This window comes from Psittacula echo, assembly GCF_963264785.1.
Source record: "Psittacula echo genome assembly, chromosome: 7".
NCBI classification, from domain to species: Eukaryota; Metazoa; Chordata; class Aves; order Psittaciformes; family Psittacidae; genus Psittacula; species Psittacula echo.
In genome coordinates this window covers 23167397-23194013 of record NC_137740.1, presented here as the reverse complement: position 1 = coordinate 23194013, position 26617 = coordinate 23167397, and the positions used below count along the sequence as shown (strand labels likewise).

Sequence of the window (26617 nt, the reverse complement as noted above, 5' to 3'; positions counted from 1 at the left end):
ATATAGATATATAATTTGTTAAATACTATCTACATACCTATTCATACATACACACACATATTTTTCAAATTTATACATGGACTTAGTAGACATGAAAATACACACATATGTAGTGCTACTTTTGGACATTAATGTTAGGCAGGAGATTAGTGTAAAATAATTGTCTTTAAATGGTGAAAAATTACGTATTCAAGTAAATTCAAATTTGTATGGAAAGCCTATAACACTGTTTGCTCTGCATGTATCCCTACTTAGTTACCTTCTGAGATGAATACTTAAAATTCTTGTCACACTATTTTTGTATCTGTGAAAGTATTTTTATCCAAATAACACTGAAGTATCAGGTCTGTTACCACTATAAATATGATACCGAAGTGTTTTTAAGAAAATAATGCATTTCTTTTAACTATGTGTAAAAAATTAAAATGCAGTGATAAAGATCCAAGAATGATTTTAGAGACCTGTTTTTTAGCTTTATTTGCTAAATATTTCATATGATGACCAAAGTACCTAAGGAAAAAAAAAAAACCCACCAAAAAAACCACCAAACAAAAACCATCCAACCAGCCAAAAAAGCACAGACTCTCATTTTGCATGTTTTATTTGCTTTGTCCAGCAGATTTTTGCTCTCATCTCAGCCATTGATCTTGCTTTCCTTTCCAGACTACTGTTAGCAGTCCTAGGAGACCTTGTACAGTGGCCTTTGTATAGTTACAAAAAGAAAAAAAGTAAAACCAGAGAAAGTTCATTTTCATGTTGTTCCTGCAAAGTTCAAGTGCATTTGGCAATCCTGAAATAGTCACCCTGAAAGAGAAGCAGAACTATAACACTTCCTTTACGTTCACATTTATAAATGATATGGTGACTTTTGTGTCAAGTCACTTCTCCCACTTACTGGCTTTAATGTTACTGCTTCTAATGATGTCTTCTCAACCTTAAGAGTCTTTATTTTTGGCTTCACTAAAGGCAGTGGTTACAAACTTCAAACCATACTGTGCATGCAGTCAGGAATTATATCTAGTGATCTTGATCAAATGTTGCCTAAAAGATAACTTTTTGGCTGTTGTATCACAAACCCTACTTCTGGGAAGGTAAGAAAACACTTGCTTTTAACACAGACTGAAAATCATTTCTCACCCTATATAAGTAAAGAGGATACATAAAAATGTTGATAGAGTTTGTATTTCTACAGTCACTTCTGTGTGGTTTTGTTTTATTGTTAGCATGTACTAGTAAGTATTTTGGTGTCTACTAGTAATTTTTGAAAAAAAAAATTTTTTTTTAATTGTTCCAGAAATAGAGCTTGGTTAAAAGTTTTGTTACTATTTCTTGGCTGAAAGTGGAACTCTTGGCTTGTTTGGTTTGGGGTTTTTTGGATTTTGGGTTTTTTTGGGGTTTTTTTTTTAAGTAGGAAAAAGTATCACTTTTCTCCAAAACTGTGTATTTTTCTTTTGTAATTTCATATATTTAAAATACTAATCACTTGAACTGTGTTCACAGTAGGAAGTTCATTAGGTTAGATTTCAACATGAATTGTTGTAAATACATGGAAACAGGTCTATGTGATTTCTAACTTGATAAGGATGAGCTGAACTGATTGTTTGAAGTTGATACTTCTTCACCTAAATTATTTTTCAGTATTCTTATATTCAGTGTTTACAAATGCAGGAAAGTGACTTCATGGCATATGGTTAAGTTTGGAGCTTAATACAAGTCCAGTATTTTACTATTTTCACAGTACATAGCAGCTACTTCGTAGTCCAAAAAGGTGAATAACACTCTAGTTTTTGATAGTTTTTAAGGACCCTACACAGTTACTTAAATAATGAATGGCTGGGGTTTTCCCACAGCAGCACATTTTTCCCCTGAAATACATTAAAACTAAATGAAACATTTTGCAGTGCTGCCCACTTTCTGGCCATGTGTTCTGCTGCAATCTGCTTTCTGGATTTTTTAAAATATTTTATGTGTTGATTTTGAACTTTTACACTTATGTATTAAAGTTAGAAGTTCTGTATCTATATATATGCCATAAAATTAATAAGAAGGTTCAACATAGCATAACCAAATGCAACAGCTGCATAAGAACATGCCGTAGAACTTTGAAATAATTTAAATGTTTTAAACTGAGACATTCAGATAAGCAGGGATGGGTTCCTTCTGAGTGTCTACCTGGTAAGGGAACATGTATGCTACCATGGAAATTTTGATGTTAAAAGAATTAAACGTCTTATGATGTTTTTTGGTATGTTTGAGCAGCTTACTGCCTAACTTGTTATACAAGAATAGGTTCTGAGGAAGATATTTACCTGGAGTTTTAATCAGCTTAAAAGGAAATGAAAATACTGTTCAGAAAATTTCCTGATGTTCTGGGCAAGCAGCTTAGAAAAATATAAACTGTTTATCCAAAATATTACAGAATGATAGCCTAATACGTGAGACCAAAAAGTGACAAATATTTGAGTTGGGGAATAGCATAAGGTGTTTTAATCCATTGCATTATGTCACATATGGCCAGGTTTATATGTTTAGGTAGTGTCATAACTGTAACAAGCTAAAGTGATTGAGACTCAAGGATCAGTTTAAACAGAACCACAGTCTCAAACCCTTCCTGCAAATCTAGAGTTGCTTGTAGTGAGTGGGGCTGCTGAAATGCCTGAATGCAGAACTGGGAAAATAAACAAGGGAGATTGTGATTATAGATACTATAGCTTTAAAATAATTATTTAACTCTTTATGAACTGTCATGGGTTTAAAATTAGAATAGACTGTCACTGCACTTGGTTCTGTTGTGTTTCTGTTACCCAGTTTTAGGTCTCAGATTTCTGTAGAAGTTGCATTATGTCTGTTCTGGCATGCTGATCTTTTATTGCTTGTGCAGGAGGAAATGCGCAACTAGTCATAGCTATGCAAACTTCAGCATCTTGTCAGAAGTACGCAGAGCTGTAGATAGGGCTTCAATACCATTTTACATTTAATACCATTCCTTTTCTTCTGGTTTCTTTCTTCTTCCAGAAGAAAACACAAAAAAATAAACCCAAAACAAAACAAACAAAAAAGAGGGAAAAAACCCCCAACCCAACCTTGTTTCCAAAATTAGTCTTTATTACTTCTGAAAGTGTTTAAAGGAACAAAATTCCAATTTAAAATAGCAAAATAAACTAATAACTTCTAGTTTTATCTTTCACCAAAAACTGCTATAACTTGGGCTGTGTTATCTCCAAACATATTGTATCATTTAATTATTTTGGTTGCAGGGATGAGGAAGTGTGGAAGCTATTATATATTTGGAAGTTTTGTATTTTCTACACAGCAAATTTTTTGTTCTTTATTGTACGACTGTGACTCTCGCAATCAGGAAAATGTAGAATTTGGAGACCCACAACACATATTAGAATCTGTTCTTTCAGAGCTGACAAAGATGGAGCAGTATAGGTTGTTGTAACTGAATATAATGGAAGTGCTGCAAGTAAATGTGAATCCCTTTGTATGGAAAGCATATCTTTGTATATATTTATGTATCTTTATTCAGGACATTTACTCAAAGAATATAGTCAAATGATAAATACCAACAGTGCCTTCTATTATAAACCTCTATTTATGAACATGTAAAGCAGGAGGAGAAGCAAACAGGTTTTTTTAAGAAAGTAGACTAATACTGGGAAAGATCCTCTGAACATGATACCAGTTAATCTGAAAGCTCTGTTATTGATATTGGGCATACTTCATTTTCTGTTAAGTGTGTCTAAACAGCTAAAAATCAATAGAATCGTCTATGTTTCCCTATCTCCATACAGAATAAGTGGAGATTTTTGTAGGCTTAGCTTAAAACTGGGTCCTTAATGTTAGAAGTAACACTGATGTGGGGAAAACATTCTTATTGTAGGAGAAACGTTCACGTGGATTTTTGATACACAATGCACTTCAGTAAGTTACTTTTCCCTATATAATCAAGTGTTTTTTCCCAGCAAGTCACTCTACCTTTGCTGAAATAAGGGGGTTACTTCTATTGTATTGACTGGGATCCAGGAATAATATGTTCTTGGTTTTTGTTAGATACATGATATATTGAGTCACAGAATTCTGCTTCTTTGAGATGAACAAGAATCTGATCCCTTCTAGGAAAGGCAATCTAAACATCTTCAGGGGCTTTTGAAGTAGCCATTAAAAATATGTCCCATTTTAAAATTAGGTGTGCTTAGAAATTCCCTGTAGAAAAGATTTGTGAATCTTACCATACTAGATACTCTGAAAACACAGAAAAATACCATAGCATTCCCAGCTTTTTGGGGAAGGCTTTTTATTTGAGCATTCCTTTATATTTGTTTGCAGCCATTGTATATATTTGCACCATTTTAACAGGCAGGTACAGTGCAGTGTTGCATTTTGCATCCAGAAATGTGTTATTTAGGGGCTTCAGAAATCTCTGTAAATCATACTGAGGACATTAACCATCTAGTGATGTTTGTTATAGGAAATTGTTACTTAATTCATTCGTAAATAAATTTTAAGGACCAGACTGTTATGGCATGTTACGAAAAACAAACGAAACCCAGTAAAACAATAATTAAGACCTGATAAAGCAATGTAGTTACTGGCAAAAGTTTAAAAGTTCAGAATTTCCATTCTTTGAAGTAGATTCCTGTAAAACTTGGCATAGAAAATGGCATATTTTTACATCGTACTTTAGGTCATTCTTATGGCAACAGCATAATATTAGTATTCTGTTACTTGTTTTAAGATAAGCATTCCAAAATTCAAACATAGAAGACAGGAAAGGAGAGAGAGTTAAATCTTTGCACACAGACAGTTTATTGCTTTAAAATTGACTCAGCTGTTTTCATTTGTGAAAGATTTGGGAATTGTTCTGAGCAGCATAAATCAAAACCTTGGCTAATCATGAATGGAGACTGGTGTCCAAGGCATACTATGTAGGCTTCAGATTGGATTTTTGTTGTTGTTGTTGTTTAGATTGTTCTTTTTAATATGTAAAGAAGCACAAAAAGATACTAAGAAAAAGTGCTCCAGAACTTGGAAAGGATACGTCTTTCTTGTTTGTCAAGACTGTTGCAGGCTTAGCTACTAAATCTTAATTAAGTCTGCTTTCTGTAACACTTTGCCTCTTCTTTTAGTACCACCCTTTCATTGTCACTTAATGTGTCAGACGTTTCTGAGAGTTTGTTAATACAAATTTGTAACTTTAGTTCTTTTCCATTGTTCTGGATTATTTACCATGTTTTAATTTCCAAGTCAGCATGAATAAAGACAAAAAGTAGGAGATTAAGTATTAGCAGTTCTGGGGGTTTTTTGTCTGCGCTTTTGTCTTCTGTTTGTAAACAATATTTTTATTTTAATCCTTGATGAGCCACTGCATCCTTTCCCTTTTCTCCCTCCATACCCTAAAGAACTGTAACAAAACCCTCTATTTTCCACTTAATATAGTGTTGCCTTTTATGTTGCATTTCATGTTTAAGAAATGAATCTTTATTTAGAAACAAACTGCTGTTCAAGTGAGGTATAATTAACTTCACCATAGTTCCACAAAATGTTAAAGGGAGGGATTAGTGCCTGTGCCTGTTGCAGCAGTGTTTTTTGATTTTCAGCTGCATGATTGTTTCTGCTACAAACTTGATTATATTCTGAATCAACATATGACTGCTTTCTTGATTGGTTGTACAACTCAGACTACTTCTACTGCTCAGAAGTATCATAAGTTAAAATTTAGTGGAAATAATATGCAATGATTGCTACTTACAGATGTGCATTGATTTACTTGAGGCTTTTTACAGTGGTTTTATTGAGGTATCCATTTTCTAGTTCTAGTAATGCTAGGTCTGTGCTCTGGTGTTGGGTGAAATCCAGCTTCCCTGAAATCGATAGGATTTTTTGCTTTACTTTCTGGTAGGATTAGAATTTCACATTAATATGTTCACAATACCCAGATTACATGCTTAGCAAAGAATATGGTAGTATTAATTTTCTGTTACATTAGATATCAAAATCTGTGGAAGGTTTACAGCTAAACAGCTGCAATTTGTTTGTTCTTACAACTGGAGTGATTTAGTCTCTGCTGTTATGCAGAGTCCTTTTTAATTCTTTCCAAGTTTCCAAAGTCTACCAAATGCCACGAAAGTGAGTTTTGTATTTTAGTTGTCAGACTTTTCTCAGGCTCAGAGAGATTTGTTTCTTCACATAGTTGTATGTTGAAGGAGACGTAGGTAGAATTCACAAACAGCTCAAAATTAAACTTGCAAGTAAGAAAAATTTTAAAACTTACCAAGAAAAAAAGGCTTCCAGCTGTTTTGCTTCTGTGGTAGATGGAAAATCCAGAGGCCAAGTTGCTTTTTCTTCCTGTATTACCCGGTGCTGTGGATTGTTAATCTGCAGTTGGAGTTGAAAACTGCTTTTGTCTTCCTCTGTTAAATCCAAGCTGTACTGAGGAATTGAGTTTCTCCATACAGTAACCACGCTAACTAATCATTAAAAAAAAAAAAAAAAAAAAAGAAAAGAAAAAAAAGGAAAAAGTAATGTTCCAGTATGTGTTATTCCAGATGAGAGAAAGAAATTACTTTTGAAACTGCAGTGTTCTACTCTCACATGCAGGAGTGCGCTAACCAGCTACAGCTGACCCAGATTCCATATACATCACTTCTGGACAGTGTTTTTTTTAAACAAGCACACACTCAACTTAGACGTTCAGCCCACGTATGATGTCACCGCCAACACACTAAGAGCAGGAGAAACTCCTCCTTCGGATTTCCTATCCATACCCTCCAGAAGAGGAGGGGGTAGGGAGACTGAGAAGCTAGGAACAAGGAAAGATTGTTTGCCGGTAGAAGGGAGGGTACCATATGGCAACAGACTGTGCAAGAGTTCAGCAGGCAATTACAAATCAAACATTTTTACTACACTGCCTAAAGATGCCTTTCAAGTTATTACAGTACTGGGCTTCATTTAGAAGAAAGATTCTTTCAGGCTGATGAAACTCTATTTGTGTTGCTGGGAATAAAAGGGGCAGCCTGGCTGGATACAACAGGAAAAATGAACCATTTATAGTCTAGAAGAATGTTCAACAGAATGTCGCATTCAATTCTTGATGTTCACTTAATAAGAAACAGTTCCAGTTGTATAGAGACTTCATGCATTTAACATGTGGAAAATGTTAAAACTCTGTGTGATGATTTTGAGTGGGTATCAGAATATTTGATAACATCTGACTGGTGTTAGAAGTAGCAAAAGCCACAGAGATTAGGCTCTGTGAGGAATGCTGAGTTCTGTCAGTAGTCAGCCAGCACTTAAGTGTGTTTTTGTTTGGTTTGACTGATATTTTTGCTTTCTTTACAAAAGAGAATTATCCTAATATGCTTTCAAAATTACTTTGGACTTCACAGAAATGCATCAAATAAATATAGACAACGGCTTTCTACAAAAGAGTTCTTGATGTAGCTAAAAGAACAAAAATCAGGGCTTAATTGAGCAAGTTATTCAGAAAGATAATCCTACAAATACATTGGCTTATAAAATCCTGCATAATATTATAGGTGCCTCCTCACAATGAATTTCCTTAATTACAATTAGTAAGCATGATTTACTTTCTGTGGGAATTTGAGTAGGTTTGGGTTTTTTGAGGTCTGTTTGGACATGAAAATTAGGTTTGGGACAGCTTATGCAGTCTAGGTAGCATAGCAATGGAATGTGACTATCTGATGTGTCTGATTATTCTCTCTGTTTTTTAAATAAACTGATTCTAGCAGAACAGAAAAATGAGAAATGTAGTTCTGTATCAGATCATGTGTAATACCTTTTTATTCACTTTTTTTTGTATGTCACCTTTCAACCACAAGTATTTTAATTTGTTTCTCTGTGTGTGCACACGCGTGTGTATGTGTTGATTTTGGAGCGATGCCCAGAGTTTGCCAGCTCACATTTGAGAACTGTACTGGTTAGGTGCTATACAAACACAACTGCAGTTCTTGTGAGGTTGTATTAATAGTCTTCCACCTGTAAAGCTAAACTTCTTGTTATGACTTTGGTTATACAAGGCTGAGAGGTGAAGCAGAATATAATTTTAGAAATTCCCTGTTATTGAAATTAGTTTCTTAAAATTCTTGAAGTTTGCTTTGTTGTTGTTGGGGGTTTTTTATTATTTTTTTAATATCTTGTGGAAGATGCAGGGGATGAAGAGCAATTCCTTTTAATAGCAGAGTTGGTCAGGATATGTTTCGTTTAGCTGAGACAAAAATGATTGGTCTTTCACTGAATTTCAAGAAATTGAGTTGCATTTGGATTTGAAATAAACAATTTAACTACAGCATTAGTATGTAAGGAGGAGGAGTTTCCTTTCAACATGATCAAAGGATTGAAGGAGTAGTATGGTTACAATGGTGGTAGGGAAGAAAGCAGATAGAAGACTTGAAGAGGCTTATCTATAAGGCGGTTGGATCTTTAGAGCTGCAGGATTTGTACTGCATCTCGATGAGCACTTTTTGCCTAGTTAATTTTTCACATGTTGCTGCAAGTTGAGTTTAAGTTTCTATTCAGCTTGAAGGATTATTGATAATACGAATTTTCCTGCTGTTATTGATTGAATTGGAGGAATGAAATAGTAGAGTTCCTAAAATCTTTAGCAATTTTGATGATGTATTTTAGCATTGTGTGTTTAGTATGCTTCATATTTTTCAAAGTAATAATTAATTGGTTATATAGCAGAAGATCTGCTTCATGAATAGCTGATTATGGCCTTGCAATTACTGTTAAATTTAGAAATAATGACACTTAGAGACAAAGTCAGCTAGCACATGCCGAGTATGATGCAGGAAGAAAGGATCCTCTCTGCCTCCCACTGTGATTAGTCATGCAGAGAATGAAAGCTTGCATACAGAAACCTAGCTGTACTTTACACCCTCAGTATCTGCAAATACAGCTGAGACAAGTCTGAAAAAACTAAGGACTAAGTGATTGAGGAGAATGCAAATTCAATCCCAAACATGGGTGGCAAGGTGATGCACTTTCCTGTATGTCCAAGCATTATTACTGTTTCAGGTCTGAAGGCTCTCAGAGATCTTATCAAAATGATTTTTCAGGTAAATAACGAACACTGTTCTGAAGCAATGCTGTTGTCAAACTGCATGAGCATTCGTCAGTGAAAGCAACAGTTCTTCAAAATATTGTCTGTGAGGCTTTTTTCTGCTAAATGTGAGACACTAAAGCTTTTCATTTTAATCTTATTCAGGTATTTACCTATCAGACTTGACATATATTGACTCTGCCTACCCATCAACAGGGAGCATTCTGGAAAGCGAACAAAGAACAAATTTAATGAACAACATTCTTCGAATTATTTCAGACTTACAGCAGTCGTGTGAATATGGTAAGTTAGTATGTAAATATTGCAGTATTAAAGAGAACAAATTCAAAAGCTTTAATACTTGTTTTCTGTAATGCAGTGTAAGTAAGGCCAAACCCATTTGAATGCCATCAATGCTCTCCCTCACTCTCTCAGCCCAAAAGTCTTAAATTTGTTCTGGTATTACTGGTTATGACAGAGCATCAGTGTGAGGGGACGGAATAAAATTACCCTTATGTTACATCACACACATATTTTCTGATGAAAATGTCGAATATGTTGTTCTTAACAGTAGTTTTACAAGTACGTCATTAACTTGTATCCCTGTGTTTCATGATTTTATGACTCTGAATTCTAGAAATAGTAGGATTGCTTTTGGAGTAGTACTTTTACTGGAGATAATAAAATATGTTCAGCTTGTCTTTTGGACATTTATAGTTTTGTTCATAGATCAGATAATGTATTTTTCCTTCAAAGGTGATCCCCTCACAATCGTTTTTTAGTAAGCCTGTATTTGTGGTGGTGGAATGTGAATTAGCACAGGACTGTGGATTCACTAAAAGCTCAATATAATGATTATGCGGACCGTGAAAGAGTCCTCAGATACAACCCTTCAGGTTCCAGGTTTGGGCCTTTAGTTTGGCCAAAGGCATGCTCTCACTTTTCCCTTACATATGCTGTCTTAAGTAGAGCAGCTCAGGGGAGATACATACCTGGCTTTATGGATGCCAGCTCTATGCATGAGGATTGATGTGAAAGACAAAAATTGCAACATCAGTGGGGACTGTAGTTTGTATCTCCATCTCACATAAAAAGACAAGAGATTTGATTCTGTTTAAATAATTTCTGGAAAATAACTGTGCTTACCAATGAATGGGACAGTGATAATGAATGTCATATGTTCTCCAGATATTCCTCTGTTGCCTCATGTCCAAAAATATTTGAACTCAGTTCAGTACATAGAAGAACTACAAAAGTTTGTAGAAGATGACAATTACAAGTAAGTATGAAATGCTGTAACTGGCTGTAGCTCATCATAAAGTAACTTTTATAACACAAAGGCTGTCATTTTTAAGATTGCACTTGTAGCAGGGGATTATGTGTCTCAGATGCACCAGTTGCAAGTAGAGAGGTTACAGCAGGATCTGTGCTCAGGGCAGTTTTTCAGCATGCTGGATGGCATATCTCCTTCCTTTCCTATGCCTGACTGCATCAAGCCCTGGCTTTCAGGTCTGTTTGCTCTGTTGATTTGATCTGCAGATCTCTTTCAGTGTTCGCTAATGAAGACTGCATACTTCCAGCTCACATGTAACACTTTTCAGTCAGTAAGATGGATCCCATGATTGGAGATAGCTTGGGTCATTTCTCATCATAATAAAGTCATCTGTGTGTTGCAGTCCCAAGTTGTTAGTGAGGGTGACTTAAGGCTTTCACTTTCATACGTATTTCACTTTCATTTTTTGTTTTTTCTCCTTGATTGGGTTATACAATGTTAGTAAAATGTAAGCACTTGATTTTTGAGAGGGGAATTACCGTCCTTCTGTGTCCCCACCCCATTCCTTCCAGCATACCACCCAAAAAAGAGGTTTCTACTTCCTTAATTAGAAGATTATTACTGCATTAAGTGATTTGGCATCCAGCAAAACTGGGAGATGTAAATCTCTGGCAAGAGACAGGAACAAGCCCTGAGGATAAGAAAAAACCTAAAGCAAATCTGTTGCATATGAAGAAAGTTCTTATTCATTGGCTGATCTGCTTGAGGAGGTTCCCCACCCATTCCCATCCTGCCTGCCTGGGAAGTTTGTCACCTCACTTGTGTTGAATTGGTTGCTTGTGTAGCTACATTCAAATGGTGGGAGGGCTGTGCACACTAGAGGAACAGATATGCTTTACCATTTAATAGCCCTACCTTGAATTTACAAAAAGCCGGCAAATGGGGACCTTTTAGTTTCTGTCAAAGAACAGTTAACGAGGGCTCAGACACTTAGCTTCCCTTCTAAGATTTGTAAATTTTTCTCTGCATGTACATATGCAAGCATCCAGCTTTGCCTTTTTGCTAAAATGTTCTGTACCCTGATTTTTGGGAGGGAGAGGAGCTGTCAGATTTCAAACTTTTTCTCCCCAGAATTAAGTAGATGGTTTTCCCAACTCACTGATTTCAAAGATTCTAGTTGTGTGAATTGTGTGGACAAGATGTGCTTGATCTTCTGGGAGTTCTCTGCTCCTGGACTCTGTCCTCTTTGTGGTGCTGTTGGAAATGGTATTAAAAGTGCCTGTTTAAGAAAAAGCTTAAATTATGGATGCAGTCAAGTTAATGGATTTTTCAAAATGCAGGAGAAGGATTTTGGCTTTTAGACTGGTAAAGACAAAAGGCTTGGCCCAGCACTCTAGAGTGCTTACTGCACTTTGATTTTTTTCTATTAGCTAAATAAATACTGCAGTCAGGTGGGGGGAGCAGTTGTATACTTTGTATTATTCCCAGTTCTTATGCTAGAGTAGTGATATAATCACTAATTTTCACATGTCTGCTAGAGGTTCCAGGGCCGTGTAGGTCCTAGCTTGTGTGTCTGCGTTTTCCTTGGAAGCTGGTGCCAATGCAATGCAATGGCCTCTTCCCCTGCTCCTCCCATAGTGTGACTTTGCCACACCTTTTTAACAGCTCAAATAGAGTTTTGTTCACAGAGGGTGAAGATGGCAACTGATGGCTGTTTGGCCGGTTGTGCCAGCTGTGTCAGGCTCCTTGATGCAGATGACTGGGCTTTGTCAGCTGTGCTGTAGCCAACATTTTGTTCTTGAGTCCAGTCCTCATTCAGCATGATATTACAAGCGTGTCCTAGTCTATATGAACCAAAGTAATAGACACATTTACTACATTATGCCCTTGCATGTCTGTCTGGTTTGGTTTGTTTTGTTGCTTTTTTTTTTTTTTAATCCTTGGCCCTGTTGCAGTTACTGTTTGGTTTTTTCTACCAAAATAAAGAGCATTTGGAAATAGTGTGTGCTGAAGATAGCCATGCAAAGTTTGTATTAACTTTATAATGTTTCTTGCAATTACAGACAGGCAGCTTTCAACTGTAAATTAAAACCCCTAATTTTTCAAAAATTTACTTTTATTTGCTTTTATTTCCTGATAAAGTAATTTTTAATGCTTCTTTAATGCAGACTTTCATTAAAGATAGAACCAGGGACCAGCACCCCACACTCTGCTGCTTCCAGAGAAGATTTAGTAGGTAAATGCTTAATAAACGTGAGAAGACTTGAGGTTGTCGAATGCATTATTTGAGTTGCGAATGTGGGAGATATTTGCCTGAGGCTAATAAAGAAGTGTGACATATAAACACTATATATTTGTAATAAAAAGCCTAAAGGTGATCTGTCAAGAAATTCTTTCAAGGAACTGAGTCAGTTTTTTAGATTCTTTTATATATTGTGCCACTAACTTGTTAGTGTATTTGGAGTGAAGAGCTGTTAAATACTCATTCTTCATTGTATCTAGACAGAAAGGCCTTCATCTAAACTTCTCATGGTGTAATATGCTTCCAAAATGTACATTATTTTTTATCAATACTGAAAGTGGTTGAAGGCAGGAGTTTCAAAACATAGAGTCAGTGGGACCTGTTTAATGTCAACATAGCTAATGCAGCAACCTTTAGGACTTACAAAATACTTGTAACTAGATGGTCTATTTGAAATAAGTGTGTTTATTTTTAATCCTGTGCAAAAAATGTGAGGTACAGGGCTTTTAATTATCAATATGCCAATAAGTTTTATTACAGGCTATCTCTTACCAATTGAGTTTAGGAAGTTTTTCTCTTCCACAATGTTCTGAGAAGTAATCCTGACAGTAATTCTCAAGTTACTTCAGAGTAATGTCTTCTTTTGTTTCCAGGCTCTGAAGTTGGAGCATCTCCACAAAGTAGACGGAAAAATGTTGCAGCTGAAGGAGCTTTGCTACCACCAACACCCCCTTCACCCAGGAACCTGATACCACATGGACATAGGAAATGTCACAGTTTGGGATACAAGTCAGCATTTCATTTAACCTGAAAACCCTAAGTTTTGTGATTTAGCATGTCAATACAAAAGCAGCACTTTTTAAAAGTAGCATGATTTGTACGCAGTACTTCACTTAAAGACCAGTTTGTGGCAAGAGAGCAAGCTCAGAACTATAATGGTAGTATCCCAGCCAAGGAGAATTAGTCAAAATAAGACTGCAGCTGTTATGATGATAAGAATAGCCAATGAGTTAGCCAAAATAGGCTCTTTATGAATGCCAAAACTGTCAGTTGTAACAACTCAATGCCAGTATAATTTCTTTCGAATTCAAACTGACATGATTGCTTTAATAGTATTTTTGAGGTGAGACCTCTCTTGTAGACCTCATATAACTTCGTGCAGCAATGGCTTCAGGGTTTTTTTTCAATATAGGTGTACTTCTAATTGATACCTTGATCATTAAATCACTCATCCTCTTTACAAAATACAAGGTTGTAGCTATTTAGTAATTTATGTCTTAACTATACTGTACTGTGTAAGTTTACCTTTAATGAGCTAGAATGAGCTAAATTTCAATTATGTATGTGTTATACAAGGACAAAAATATCTTAGGATGTTGAAAGTAATTTTTAAAATACTCCTGACTTTCTCTTATCTCCAAGAGTGCTGTGCAATTTTAAGCTTAGCAATCGCTATAGATAATGGAATTTATGCACTTTTATCTATGACTTGAGTGATGATTTAGATTGGTATTTGGAACACACTGTATGCAACCCTTCAGGATCTTAAAACAACAACTTGTGAAATGTATCAAAGATAACGCTGTAACAATTTTATTCCTTTTCATTTCTAGTTTCATACACAAAATGAATACAGCTGAATTTAAAAGCGCAACATTCCCCAACGCAGGGCCAAGGCATCTGCTGGATGACAGTGTCATGGAGCCTCATGTCCCATCTCGAGGGCAGGCAGAAAGCTCCACCCTTTCTAGTGGAATTTCAATAGGTAGGAACTGTAAACATACCTGCATAATACATGGTCTTTTAAAAGGCTTTAGCATAAGTAGTTGGTGATTGTACAAGAGAAGTACTATTCTGGAATACAAATTCTATTTCAGAACAAATTTGAGAAATGTAGCTGAAAGGGCAGCATAATTTATACCACATGAACTGACAAATTATAAAGAAGCAGATTTTTTTTTTTTTTTCTTTTTTTTTTTTTTTTTTTCTTTTTGTATCCTCCTTAATGATACAATTTCTGATACTCCTCCTCTTCCTTGCTGGAGGTGGAGGTAAGTGCAGGGCACCTATTCTCTCTGTGTGTCTGTCTTTCCTCCTTCCCCCTCCCCCAGTCAATGCAAATTAAAAATGTCTCGTGGTAGAATTTCTATTTAAAATGCCGTACCCAGTTGACAGAATTGTAAAATGCTGACAGTCTTCAAGAGCATGATTTCTAAATACTCCTGACTCCTATCAGGAGTAGATAGCAGTGTAACTTTCAGATACTTAAAAATGTCAGAATCTACTTCATTTTGGTAAGTTATTTTCAAATATTTAGAATATTATTATTTTGAGAAATTCTGCTTCTTGAGTTTCTTATGTGATGGCTGTTGCTCTTATTTCCTGTTCTGCACAGATCCTCAAAGTGGACAGAGGGCAGGCAAGTGCTTCTTGGAGCCACCTAATTATGCCAGGGTTGAGAAATGGAGCTATCACAGTCCTTTTTCTCAAAATTAGTTTAATAGGGTCAGAGTGTCTGTTCACATCAGATAGCTTTCACTATTAAATGTGCAGTGCCAGTCTCTGCTTTATATAGGCTTTCTGCTGTGGCAAAGTTTGCCATTTCAAAATCAACTAGCAGATATGGTAGTTCTCACTGGCATACTGACAGCTTGCATTCTCAGAGGTTGCACAGTACAGGAGAACTGAACTTTTATCACCCTTGTGGAGGTGCAGCAATGTCCTTTTCTCAGTGCAGTTTTTTACTGAGGTTTTCTGTCTAAAGATCTAAGCAACTGGTCTCCAGTTGATCTTTTTTTTCCAGGGTAAATAATTTACCTCCATTAGAGCCTAGCACGGAAGGTTTGCAGAGCTCACAAGTGGTTTTTTGTGAGGGGCAATTAAGAACCAGTTGTCATCTAGACATTTTGGAGAATAGAGTGTTTTCCTACTTTGTCTCATCTCTGAAATTTTTCAAGTCTGTTCTCTTGCTCAGCTCAGGCATGACCCTGTCAACTTGATGTAATCACTCTTGGTGGTTGGAAGTCTTACAGAGAGAATTTTATAAATCATCTGTAAAGTGGCTACCTTATGTATTTTATGTAAGATCAGCATTTGTGGTTAGAAATTTCACTTTCATTCTTGTCCACCTCCAGCCTCCCCATACTTAGATACTTCAGTTTTATCACTCTTTTGATAGTTTAGCTTCATAGTTACTTTTGCTGCTTCTTGATTATGAAAATTTCAATGACACAGAAGATTAGCAGAGGTGCTAGAAATACATATGGAGGAAGAGAGTAAATTCTGGAGGCTTGTAGTATCTACTACTGATGAATTCTTGGAAGTGTAAGTTGTCTGGCATTCTGTACTGCTGCTTCAGCAGGATTTAAGGAAGTTGATCGAAGCTGTTAAGTTCCTCCACCATGTTTGAAGTAGTCTGTTTAATCAGTACTAGGAAATAGTACAGTCACTGCATCAGAGAGGAGGTTTACAGTATTCTACAGCACAACCTCAAAAGGCAATCAAGAAAACTTCTTCTGAATGTGTGTACTGAAAAGAGGGTTATTTCTCACCTTGCCTATAAATGTAGATTTAAAGCTGTTGCTCTAGAAACAGGACTACCTTTTCTTATATATGAGCCTACATGGGACTTAAGTTTGGATAAATGGTCCCTTTTCAAAACACAGACAATGTTTCTGATATGCCAGCACCTTGAATGTGACGTTAAAGACAACTGTGATACTACTTTAGATCACTTCTGTGTTTTGAGGGCTCAGGGGTATTCAGACCTTTCCAGTCCTTTCATGTTGGAGGATGTGGTGTAATCTGCTACTGCATCAAATATCAAAAAAGCAGCAGTGTTGCAGCAGTGACTATAGGATGTATGCAGGACTGTATCGTTACAATGCTTTGTCTAAATCATTCGAGCATGTGAGTTAATGCATTTTTTTCCAGGCCTCATGTTTTGAGTTGCCTTTGCTGTTAACAGATTACTGTAGCTCATTTTCAGTTCAGTAAAACAATTTGTAGGCATGTTATGAAGATTCATTAGAGTATTGTTTCTTTTCCGCTGGTGAACACACCAACTTCTTCAGATACGTCAGAACTCTTCCACTTGGATTTCTTCAATTATTCATGTGATAGAAGCTTTCAGTCTGTGATAGAAGCTTTCAGTCTGTGATAGAAGCTTTCAGTCTGTGATAGAAGCTTTCAGTCTGTGATAGAAGCTTTCAGTCTGTGATAGAAGCTTTCAGTCTGTGATAGAAGCTTTCAGTCTGTGATAGAAGCTTTCAGTCTGTGATAGAAGCTTTCAGTCTGTGATAGAAGCTTTCAGTCTGTGATAGAAGCTTTCAGTCTGTGATGGAGATCAGTCAGAGCTTAGGTTTGAGATTCATGGCTGGATGAAGTTTTGTTCTGTGTCTCTAAATTCAAGTGATGATGGACAATTTTGATTTTATTCTGGGAAAGACTGGTGATTCATACTGGGAATGGTGCACAGCATGCAAATTTTTTACACCTGTGTAATTAATCTTTAAGATGTGAAGGATATGCTAAGTGTGTGTTTTTCTTTATGATGATTGATTCCTACAGCAGCAGCAGTGCCGAAAGTGAGCCAGGTATGGGATTTCCTGAAAACAGGCCAATCTGTAACATGGCAGCCATGATCAGAGATCTGTATCAGATTATTTTCTTAATTTCAGGGTCTGGAGCCTGATTGTGTGCATCCAGCACGTGCTGCAAGAACATAGAACTCAAAATAAATATATTGTCCCTGTTATATTAATTTTCTGTGCTTGAGTCAGAACAGTTCTTGTTCCTAGAACAATGAGAAGGTGTTCAACAGATGGTCATTTATTTTGCTAGAGGGAGGACGATGTATACCTGGTTCTGTTGCCATTTTACCTTATAACATAGGTGCTTGTTATCTAAACAAAAGTGAGAAATCTGCCAGCAATGCCAAAGCTATCCTAATTCGAGGGAAGAAACACTTGACCAGTTGTATATACAATATCAGATAGGAAATGTTCTCTAATTCAAGAATGTAATAGGAGGAAATAGTCTCTTCTAAGTTCTAGATTTCCATAATTTAGACAGCTGTACTTGAGCTCTTTATAATCCCATAGAGATTTTGATATCTTCAAAAATATGATTCATCTCATTCTTAGGTGGGTAGCTAAAAAGAGGTTATATGACTTGGATCTTAAATTCCCACTTTATTTTGTCTCAGAAGAGACTTTTGACAAATAACACATGAAAATACATACAGATGAATACTGCTGAAGATATATCTGGTTTTGTGCAGACAATCCAGAATACCTGCTTTTAGTAAATTGGGATGGATGCTTTTACTTTGCAGTGAAAATTCATGGAGAACCCCCCCTACTTGCTATAAGGCTTAAACCTACAAGATAGTTCTGTTTTGTGATCCCTCCATTTTGGTGAGGTCACTATATACACTCTTTCAAAAAAGCAAGCTTGCCCTTCTGAGGTCTTAACATTGCTCTTGGCTGGGTTGAGGGAACCACCTACACCTGCATTCTTCTGGATGTATTAGTCTGCTGTCACCTTCTCGCCTAAAAGTAGGATAAATAAAGATGCTTTTACTAGATCATGGTTCCACTCAGAAATAGTTTTAAACTTTCTTTTATTCACATTTTTCTTCAGAATACGTTTTTCTAATGCCCTCTGTTTCTTCATACATTTTTTTAAGTGTTCTTGTTTAAGTGTACTGTCATGTATATTTGCAGCAATGTTCAGCTCAATTAATTTTCTCAGAAGTTTTGTATTTCCACCATTTCTAACAATTTGGTTTAGCTGCGTTACTGAATTTCTTTTCTGAATGTGAATTTGTTTACAATGACTACTCGTCCAAATAAAGCTGTAGAGGTAAAGGGACAATGTAAAATAGACCCCTCTTTTCATATCTTGCTTCTGTGTGACTTTTCTCTTACAGCACCTAATATATGGGTTGGAAATTAATTTTGTTTAGAAGGTGTTGGGGTTTTTTTAAAGGGTGTTCTAACTTTGAAGTGTTTTCTTACTCAAACTATTTCTTGTCTACCACTTATTTTTCCTAATCTACAATGATATGGATGAAAGCTCTGGAGAAACTAAGGCTCTTGAGCATTTGCTTTCATTTGTGTGTTCCAACCACTTAAGAATAACTTCAGTCTTTATTCTAATGCAATCAAAGAAATTCTACAGAGTCAAAGAAAGGTATTTTAAATTGGTGTGAGTTAATGTAAGAAAGTGCCTTTGTACAAACATTTTCAAACCTAAGCTGGCATAAAATGCATACAAGAATATCAGCATTTTAATGAATTCCTCTATTAAGTCACCATCTTGAAGTACTTGAATTCTACAAGGGATCATATTCCTCTTTAAATAAAGAGAATATAGGTGTAGGTATACACTATTTGCGTTTACTTTCAGGTTTTTGGCAGCCTATTCAGTAAGGAAGAGCTCTACACAGCCAATGTTTGTTTGATTCCTTACCCTGTAGTGTACTGTTAAGGTGTTTAGGACTGATTCATCAACAGTCTGTGTCAGAAGAGCAAAGTTTGGGTAGGGTTTCAGGCAGAAGAAATGTGTTTGAGGGTTTTACGTTCCATTTAAATGAGTATATAGATATCTGCCTCTTGGCCTGAATGCGGATACCCTGCTTTGCTATTGTGTACTACTGCCCTATTAGTGATAGGGTAAATATAAAAGCTGAATAATACTTTAGGTTAAAACTGCACGTGTAAGTGCTTGGATTTGAGAGAAGAAGAGGGATATACAGTTCTAGCACCCTATTGCTTCCCCAATCCTTATTAGTGTTGTTTGGTCCAAAGCATGTGCTCTGAGTGTTTTGCAATTAAAGTAGTTGGAGCAACCCTCTGTTTCTGCCCCATCTTTATCCATTTGGTTATTTGCTCTTGTTTGTTTTTCACAATGAAACTCGTTATCAGTGATGGTATTAAAAGTTTGTGTTGATCCTCTAACATTATCTTGCTTGGGTCGTTTGCAGGTCTTCACACCATTCTTAGTTAACTAGCAAGCCAAAGTTGAGCTATTTAAACTTTACTGTAATAGCTAAATGGTAACTAACTAACAGAATATAATGGGGATTTTTGGTATGGTCATAGACTCAACAAGGCAGAACTTAACTTTTAGGTCATGGAGTCCATCTCTGTGATGTTAGCTTGGCTATATTGTGCTATGGCAATTCATGTTCAGGTCTCTTGGCCAATTTTTTGTGATTACACATTTAAATTTCAAGCTTTACCAGGTCAGTCACCAGCTATAGTTGCTAGTGGTCTGGAAATGCTGTGTAACTGGAGCCAAGAGAGTGTCAGTTGCAGATTTGAGAAGGGGGAAAGAATTTTTAGTCTGAATACTTTTTAAACTCTTTGGGTTGGTTTGTTTATATTAACACCTGTTTAACTTTGGGGACCAACTTCTGGATAAAGGAAGCCTGTGTTAAATGTTCAGCATCCTCAGACTTTCAGCAATGCATGGATACCATGACTAGGGGTATGTAATGGTATAGGCATTCCCTATCACATAACTAGGAACCTAGTAGCATGCTGTTTGTGTGGCTGTAGCATAGATACATTTATATGCATCTACAGTGCAAACAGAAAATTTGTGTCTGTATTCAGCTGCGGTACTAGGGCTCTGTGTAAACAATCCTGAAACTTCTCAGACATCATCATTTTTGTTATTCCTAAGGTAGGAAAAAGCCTTCATGTTAAGTAATAAGCACAACACTGATACAGTTTTTAAAATCCTGAACAAGAAATCTAAAATTTTATTAGCAATAGAGAAAAGTAGCAACATAGTGGTTTGTCACATGGCTTTTTACATAAGGCCAAAATTTGTGTAGAACATTATTTAATAGAAGGGACTTATGCTACATAGGATTTGTTAGAAAGTTTAACTTGAAGACCAACTTGAGGTTGTTGGAAAAACTCAAATATTGAGTACATACTTGAGAAGAATTTAAGAAGGTGATATATTTTTAAAGCACTAAATGAATGAAATATTTCCAGATGAAATGATAGTCAAATAGTGCACTTAATGTTTAAACAGAATTTGGCTAGACATCTAACTTTTACGAAGTTCAAAACAGCTCTTTTCACCTCTGGTTTTGAAGGGAGGGATGTAATGTATATTCTTTTTGGGAAAGGGATTTTTTTTAGTATGAGAACTTTTGTTGTGGAAAAAATTCCTCTTGAGTTTTTTAGAATCTAAAATCTCCTGTTAAAGGTGGTCTATATAGATGTTAGAAGACTAGTCAAACACTAAAATTTAACATTTTCTAGGTTTGTATTACAATTTTTTAAAACCTGTGTAGGCATCAACGTAAGTATTAAATCAATAACTGATGTTTGGCCCACTTTTTTCCAAATTAACATTGTTTTCTAAAGTATAATTGGCAAATTCTGTATATATTAAACTTTTTAAATTAAACTTTTTGTTATGAATCCCCCAAATTAGTTGAACTTTTATAAGTATACTGATATTCTAACAAGGAGATGGTGTCAGCACTTTTGCTCTAGATCGTTTTGCAATTTTAGAAAGGAACACAGGCTTTTAAATCTTCTGATTTAGAGTACTTTGTACAGTGTTGTATCCCTGTTAATATAAAACTAAGTCTATGCAGTGTTAAGGAAATAAAGAAGATTCTAAGTGTCCCTAATAACTTCAGCATTGGCTGGATGACTAGGGAAACAGGAATTATTGCATCATTTTGCAGGACTGACTGCTTCAAGTATCAACAAGGAAAATTTCATTACCTGTAAGGAAAACTTTTTTTACAACCAGGTTGTGAAACTCGGTAACAGGTTACTCAGAGAAACTGTAGACTCTGCCTCCCTGAAGAACATCACTAGATGAGGCCCTCAGCGATATGATCAATATATAGGTTTTTTTGCACCAGAATGTTGGATCAGATGACCTCTCAAGGTCCCTTTGAGCCTGAATTATTACAAAATACAGGAGTAGTTGTGCTGGTTTTCCCTAGGATAGAGTTACTTTTCTTAATAGTAGCTAGTATGGGGTTATGTTTTCGATTTGTGCTGAGAGCAGCGTGGAGAATTCAGGGATGTTTTAGCGTTGCTGAGTAGTGCTTATGTAGAGTCAAGGCCTTTTCTGCTTCTCACACAACCCCACCAGTGAGTTGGCTGGAGGGTGCTCAAGGACTTGGGAGGGAACACAGCTGGGACAGCTGACCCCAACTGACCCAAGGGGTATTCCATACCATATGATGCTATGCTCAGTATAAAACTGGGGGAAGAAAGAGAAAAGTGGGGGATGTTCAGAGTGAGAGTGTTTGTCTTCCCAACTAACCATTGTATGTGATGTAACCTGCTTTCCTGGGGATGGCTGAACACCTGCCTGCTGAAGGGAAGTAGTGAATGAATTCCTTGTTTCACTTGCACACATGGCTTTTGCTTTACCTATTAAACTGTCTTTATCTCTACCCAGGAGTCTTTTCGCTTTTACTCTTGTTTGGGGAAGTAAGCGAGTGGCTATGTGGTGCGTAGTTGCCAACTGGGGTTAAACTATGACAGTAGGCAAGTACAGTACAGAAACAACCAAGACAGTGTAGAAACAAACAGGAGCGCCTCTCCATTTCAGCAGGTGTGGATCAGGCCTTGTTACAAACAGTCAAGGCCATGCTGTACTGGAGTACTACATTTGTTTAGAATAATGCAGTCTGTGCCGTAGTTTGATGCAAGTGCACGAGATAGTAGGATCAGTTACTTCCTGATCATGCCATTCTCTCATTTCTACTCCTTGGTGTTCAGATGGCTCAAGAAACTCATTCATGTCTTTGCAACAGACCAGGGTGCTGGATTCTCTTTCTTAAGAAATCATCATACTTGGAACTTACCTTCCTAATTGTCATTCCACCTCTTAAAAGTATCATAGTATAAAATACTCTTTCAATCAATCTTCCTCAAAACCAGTCAGCTCAGAGGTCTTAACCAAAATACCTGCTTAAAGTTGTGCCTGGATTCTCTCACATGATTCTCTCTTTTTGTTCCCAAATGATCTTAATTGTTTGAAGAGACCGTGTTGCTGGTCAGATGTAAACTGCGCTGAACAGAACTTGTGATTATTTTTATAGTCAGTTTTTACTCACCTGCCTTGTTGCGCTAGAATGGCTGCTGATAAATTTATACAGTCAGTGGAGTAAGAACACTTACAGATAGCTGCCTTGTGTCTGTATTTAAATACTAATTTTCAGGCTGTTAGAATTTATTATACTTGCAAAGTTAGCATGTTATTTATGGGCCTGCCGTGAGTGGCTACATCAGATACTTGGATTTTGTGGGTTTCGTCCACTTTTTTAAAATAAAAAATACTTGCAGAAACACTGAATTACTTTGTGAAGCACAGAAGGAAAAAACACTGTCGTGATCTGATATAGTAAGTGGGAGAGGGCTTTAAAAAATTGTTCAGAGCTTCTAAATCAGGAAAGCCTTCTAATGTATTGAAGAGTCAGCAATGAGTTTGCATTACTATGAATTTGCACTTCCGTCATGACAATATTTGTCTTCCTAAAGAATTATTAAAATATGTGGCCTTTCTTTTTAAATGCTTTTTGTATTAATCAGTCAAATGTGCATTTAGGATGTTCTTTAAATTTTAAAAGTGCCTTTCCCATTTATTAGCACTCCTTTTCTTCAACATCCTAATGTGCACCTGTCCCTTCAAATCACTACCTCAGTTTATGTGAAATTCCTGAAGCAACTCACAGAATATTTTCATTGAACTATTTTAGTGAAGTGTTTTTTATAAATTTGATCTTAAATAAAATGAGTAGAAACAGACATAAGTGAAATAGATGGATCGTAGATGTTGAAATAAACTATCATTCATTCTTATCTTTTTCAAGGTAGTAGTGATGGTTCTGAACTCAGTGAAGAGACCTCCTGGCCTGCGTTTGAAAGGTAAGAAAAACTGCTGAAAGAAATCCTGCATTTCTCTAGTTAGACCTTACTTACAATCTTTCGCTCAGTCCTGAAAATGATGCTTTATTTTAGTGATCTAGAGATTTTCTATATGTAAGAATATTAATAACTGTAGTAACGTCACTGGATCTGGTAAAGCAGTAGACATGTACCTTTTGCTCACTAGTAGTTAATAGGGATTTTGTCTAATTGAGTGCTTACTCATTGCATAAATTCTTCTAAAAAGCTCAACCAGAGTACCATTAACTCCCAAATGATTTTTCTGGTTTTATATATTTGTGTATCTTGTGTATTATTCATATGACCTATTTCATTTTCATTTTCCCCAAGTTTACTTCATCTGTTCTTTGTCCCTCTGTTCTTGTCATTGATGCTGTCACCTGTTTTCTCTCTCTCACCTGCTCTTCACTTCATTGTTACTTGCCCTTGTGTTACATGGGAATACACAAAAATGCCCCTTGCATTAAAACCTTGTCTGGTTTTGTGGTCTAGAATTAACATTTTGCTCCTTATCCAATACCTGCAAATGCTAAGGTGACACTGACTGCTTCAATCCTTTCCCATGTTGAATTTGAGAATGTGGAAAAAGGCTAACAGCTGTAGTTTTATATAGTAACAGTTGGAAATTTCATCTTCCCACAGCTGAGTTAAGATGCACAATACAGTGCATAGTTTCCCTGTATAATTCAATTTCAGGTAATCCATCAGCTTCAGAGTTGCCATGGATGAATTTTTTCTACTGTGCTTTGATGACATATTTTGTAGAAATTTTTTGTCAAAGAACATTCTCTATATGGTTGGGAACTCTTACCACAAAGCTTATATTCTGCTTGAATTCATTGAAGCAGTTGAAGTTCTGTGTTACTTTTTGGGATAAAATCTTTGAAAATCTCTCTGTGCCAGAGGTGCACTCTTTGATATTTCATGACATAAATATAATTACATACATGAAGAATGCCCTTATGATTCCGCTAGGTAAGCAATAAGAACATTCCATATGGGCATAGAAAGAAAATTGGATCAGAAAGAAAATTTCTAACTTCTGTGATGCAACCTGCAGCATTCAGAAGGTTTTCTTGCCTTTTCCTTCCCTGCTGCCTTATGGAATTAATCAAGTTCAATCATTTCTCAAAGCTGAAAAGTTATGTGGAAAAACCTTAGACAAAATGGTGAATTGAAGTACTTTTACCTCAGTAGCGTAAGAAACTTAAAAATCTCAGTAAGCCTTAGGCTTCAGCTCCAGAATTTTTTGAGTGGACTTCTGAGACAAAGCAGAGGTTTTCATCCTTGTCCTAATGAGAACTGGGTGGCCCAGACTCTCTCTAGTTAAAAGGTTTGCTCTATCTCAGACAATTATGTCAGAAGATTCCTCCTCCAAATCCCACTTAATCTTCAGTACTTTCTTCTGAGAGATCTCTTTGAGAACTCAGTTTGAAGTTGTGTGTTTTTCAAGGTGAGTTTTCTTGCCTGCTTCCAGGAAAAGGGTTTGGGTTCCTCACAGACATTCAGAACATCATGTGTGAAATTCCTAGACACAGCAACCTTGTGTCTGTTCCTTGATGAAGCACATTTTGGAATTTAATAGTTAATACACTGACATGCAAATGTTAAAATTCAAGTTAACTCAAGAGGGTGTCTAGTCTTGATTTATACAGTGGATTTCCATTGTTGTAAAAGAGTCTAAGTGAGAGAAAAGCATTCGTTATCTGGAATGAACAGGTACTGGCAAAATTGGAATACATCTAGTGTTACTAATGACTACTTCCTTTGCAGTGTCAGTGGGAATTCAATATTTCCCAGTGATTTAGGAACAGCATCTTTGGGTAGGAGGACTTAAGAGAAAGAAATAAGATACTGCACATGCAAATTCCCCATGTAACAGAAGGAATTGTAACAAATATTCTTGATTTTTCCTGGCCCTCTTGTTGTTTGTAACTGGGAAGCGCAGAAGGGGTGAGAAGCAGGGTCACTGATTCTTTAAGTGCAACAGAAACTTAGTTTGAAACTTGAGAGTTTTCAGCATTGGCGTGTCCCCTTAGGCTAATCAAAGTTACTTAAAGAACTTTTAATTCCAAGTCTTGACAGTTATATCGTGTTAAGGGCAGTATACTAAGTGGCACTTCGGTTTCACTGGTTGTCATCCTGTGTGTCCCTGAATAGATTTCCTTGAAATAGCATGAATGCAAGAGTGATAGCCTTCTTGTTATGCAAACAAACAAACAAACAAAAACCCAAAAAAACCTTAAAGATAAGAAATATATATGTGCACACAAATACAGCTCATACTACCTTTTTTCCTTCAACTGAATTACTGTTTTATTAGTCTACATCTTGAATGTATTCTTAAAAATATTGATCAATTTGAAGGTACAGTTATGTTGAAAAACAAATGATGGCAAATTCTGGGCTAGATTAGAAGATCATAATTCATTAGTATCTTTTAGATAATTCTTCCTGCAACAAAGGCAATAGTTTGAGCTGGTTTAAAAAAAAAAAAAAAAAATTAAAAAAATGACAAAACCAAACAGAAATACCCCTCATTCTTGTTTAATGCTACTGACCTTTACTGTATCCCTTCTTTAAGGCTGTTTGGTCTGCTGTATGCTATTCTGAGTTCAGACTGAAACATGAAAATTCTGCTTGTTTAGGTTTCCCATTCTGAGAAATACTGCCCTATTTCCAACTAATGCAAAGCCTCTCTTACAGGTGACAGATTGTTAGATTTATACTATGTAGGAGATTTTGCCTGCAAAATTGTCTTAGGCTTGTACATAACTGCCTTAACTTGTACTTAACGTGCCTGCTTCTGCAGATTTAGAGCTGATTTTAAGTCTTCCACATAATATAAGCAACTGGAAAAACAGAATAAATAGATCAGGACAAAGTGCTTGTGCTTCTGTTAACTTAAATTAAACTCAGTTGTCAAAGGGATCTGATCCCAAATAATAGGATTCAGTAAAGTGAAGCAGAATTCAAAATGCAGGTCTAGAATACAATTCTTGGCTAGGGATAACAGTGTAGATCAGGATAAGGATGAAAAGGTGAATCTTACAGGTAAAGTTTAAAGCTTATATGAATTGGAGAACTGAAAT

At 36.2% G+C, this 26617-nt stretch overlaps 1 protein-coding gene across 4 annotated transcripts in view; it reads left to right on the top strand.

Moving 5' to 3' along the window:
- The window catches only part of RALGPS2 (Ral GEF with PH domain and SH3 binding motif 2), a 119630-nt gene that overhangs the window by 75579 nt on the left and 17434 nt on the right, over positions 1-26617 (top strand). For all 4 annotated transcript variants that reach the window (XM_080622874.1, XM_080622875.1, XM_080622873.1 and 1 more), the window contains exons 9-14: positions 9233-9370; positions 10256-10346; positions 12509-12576; positions 13236-13371; positions 14196-14347; positions 23450-23504. In XM_080622874.1, coding sequence (XP_080479000.1) covers positions 9233-9370; positions 10256-10346; positions 12509-12576; positions 13236-13371; positions 14196-14347; positions 23450-23504 — 640 coding nt within the window. The remainder of the gene's footprint in view (positions 1-9232; positions 9371-10255; positions 10347-12508; positions 12577-13235; positions 13372-14195; positions 14348-23449; positions 23505-26617) is intronic.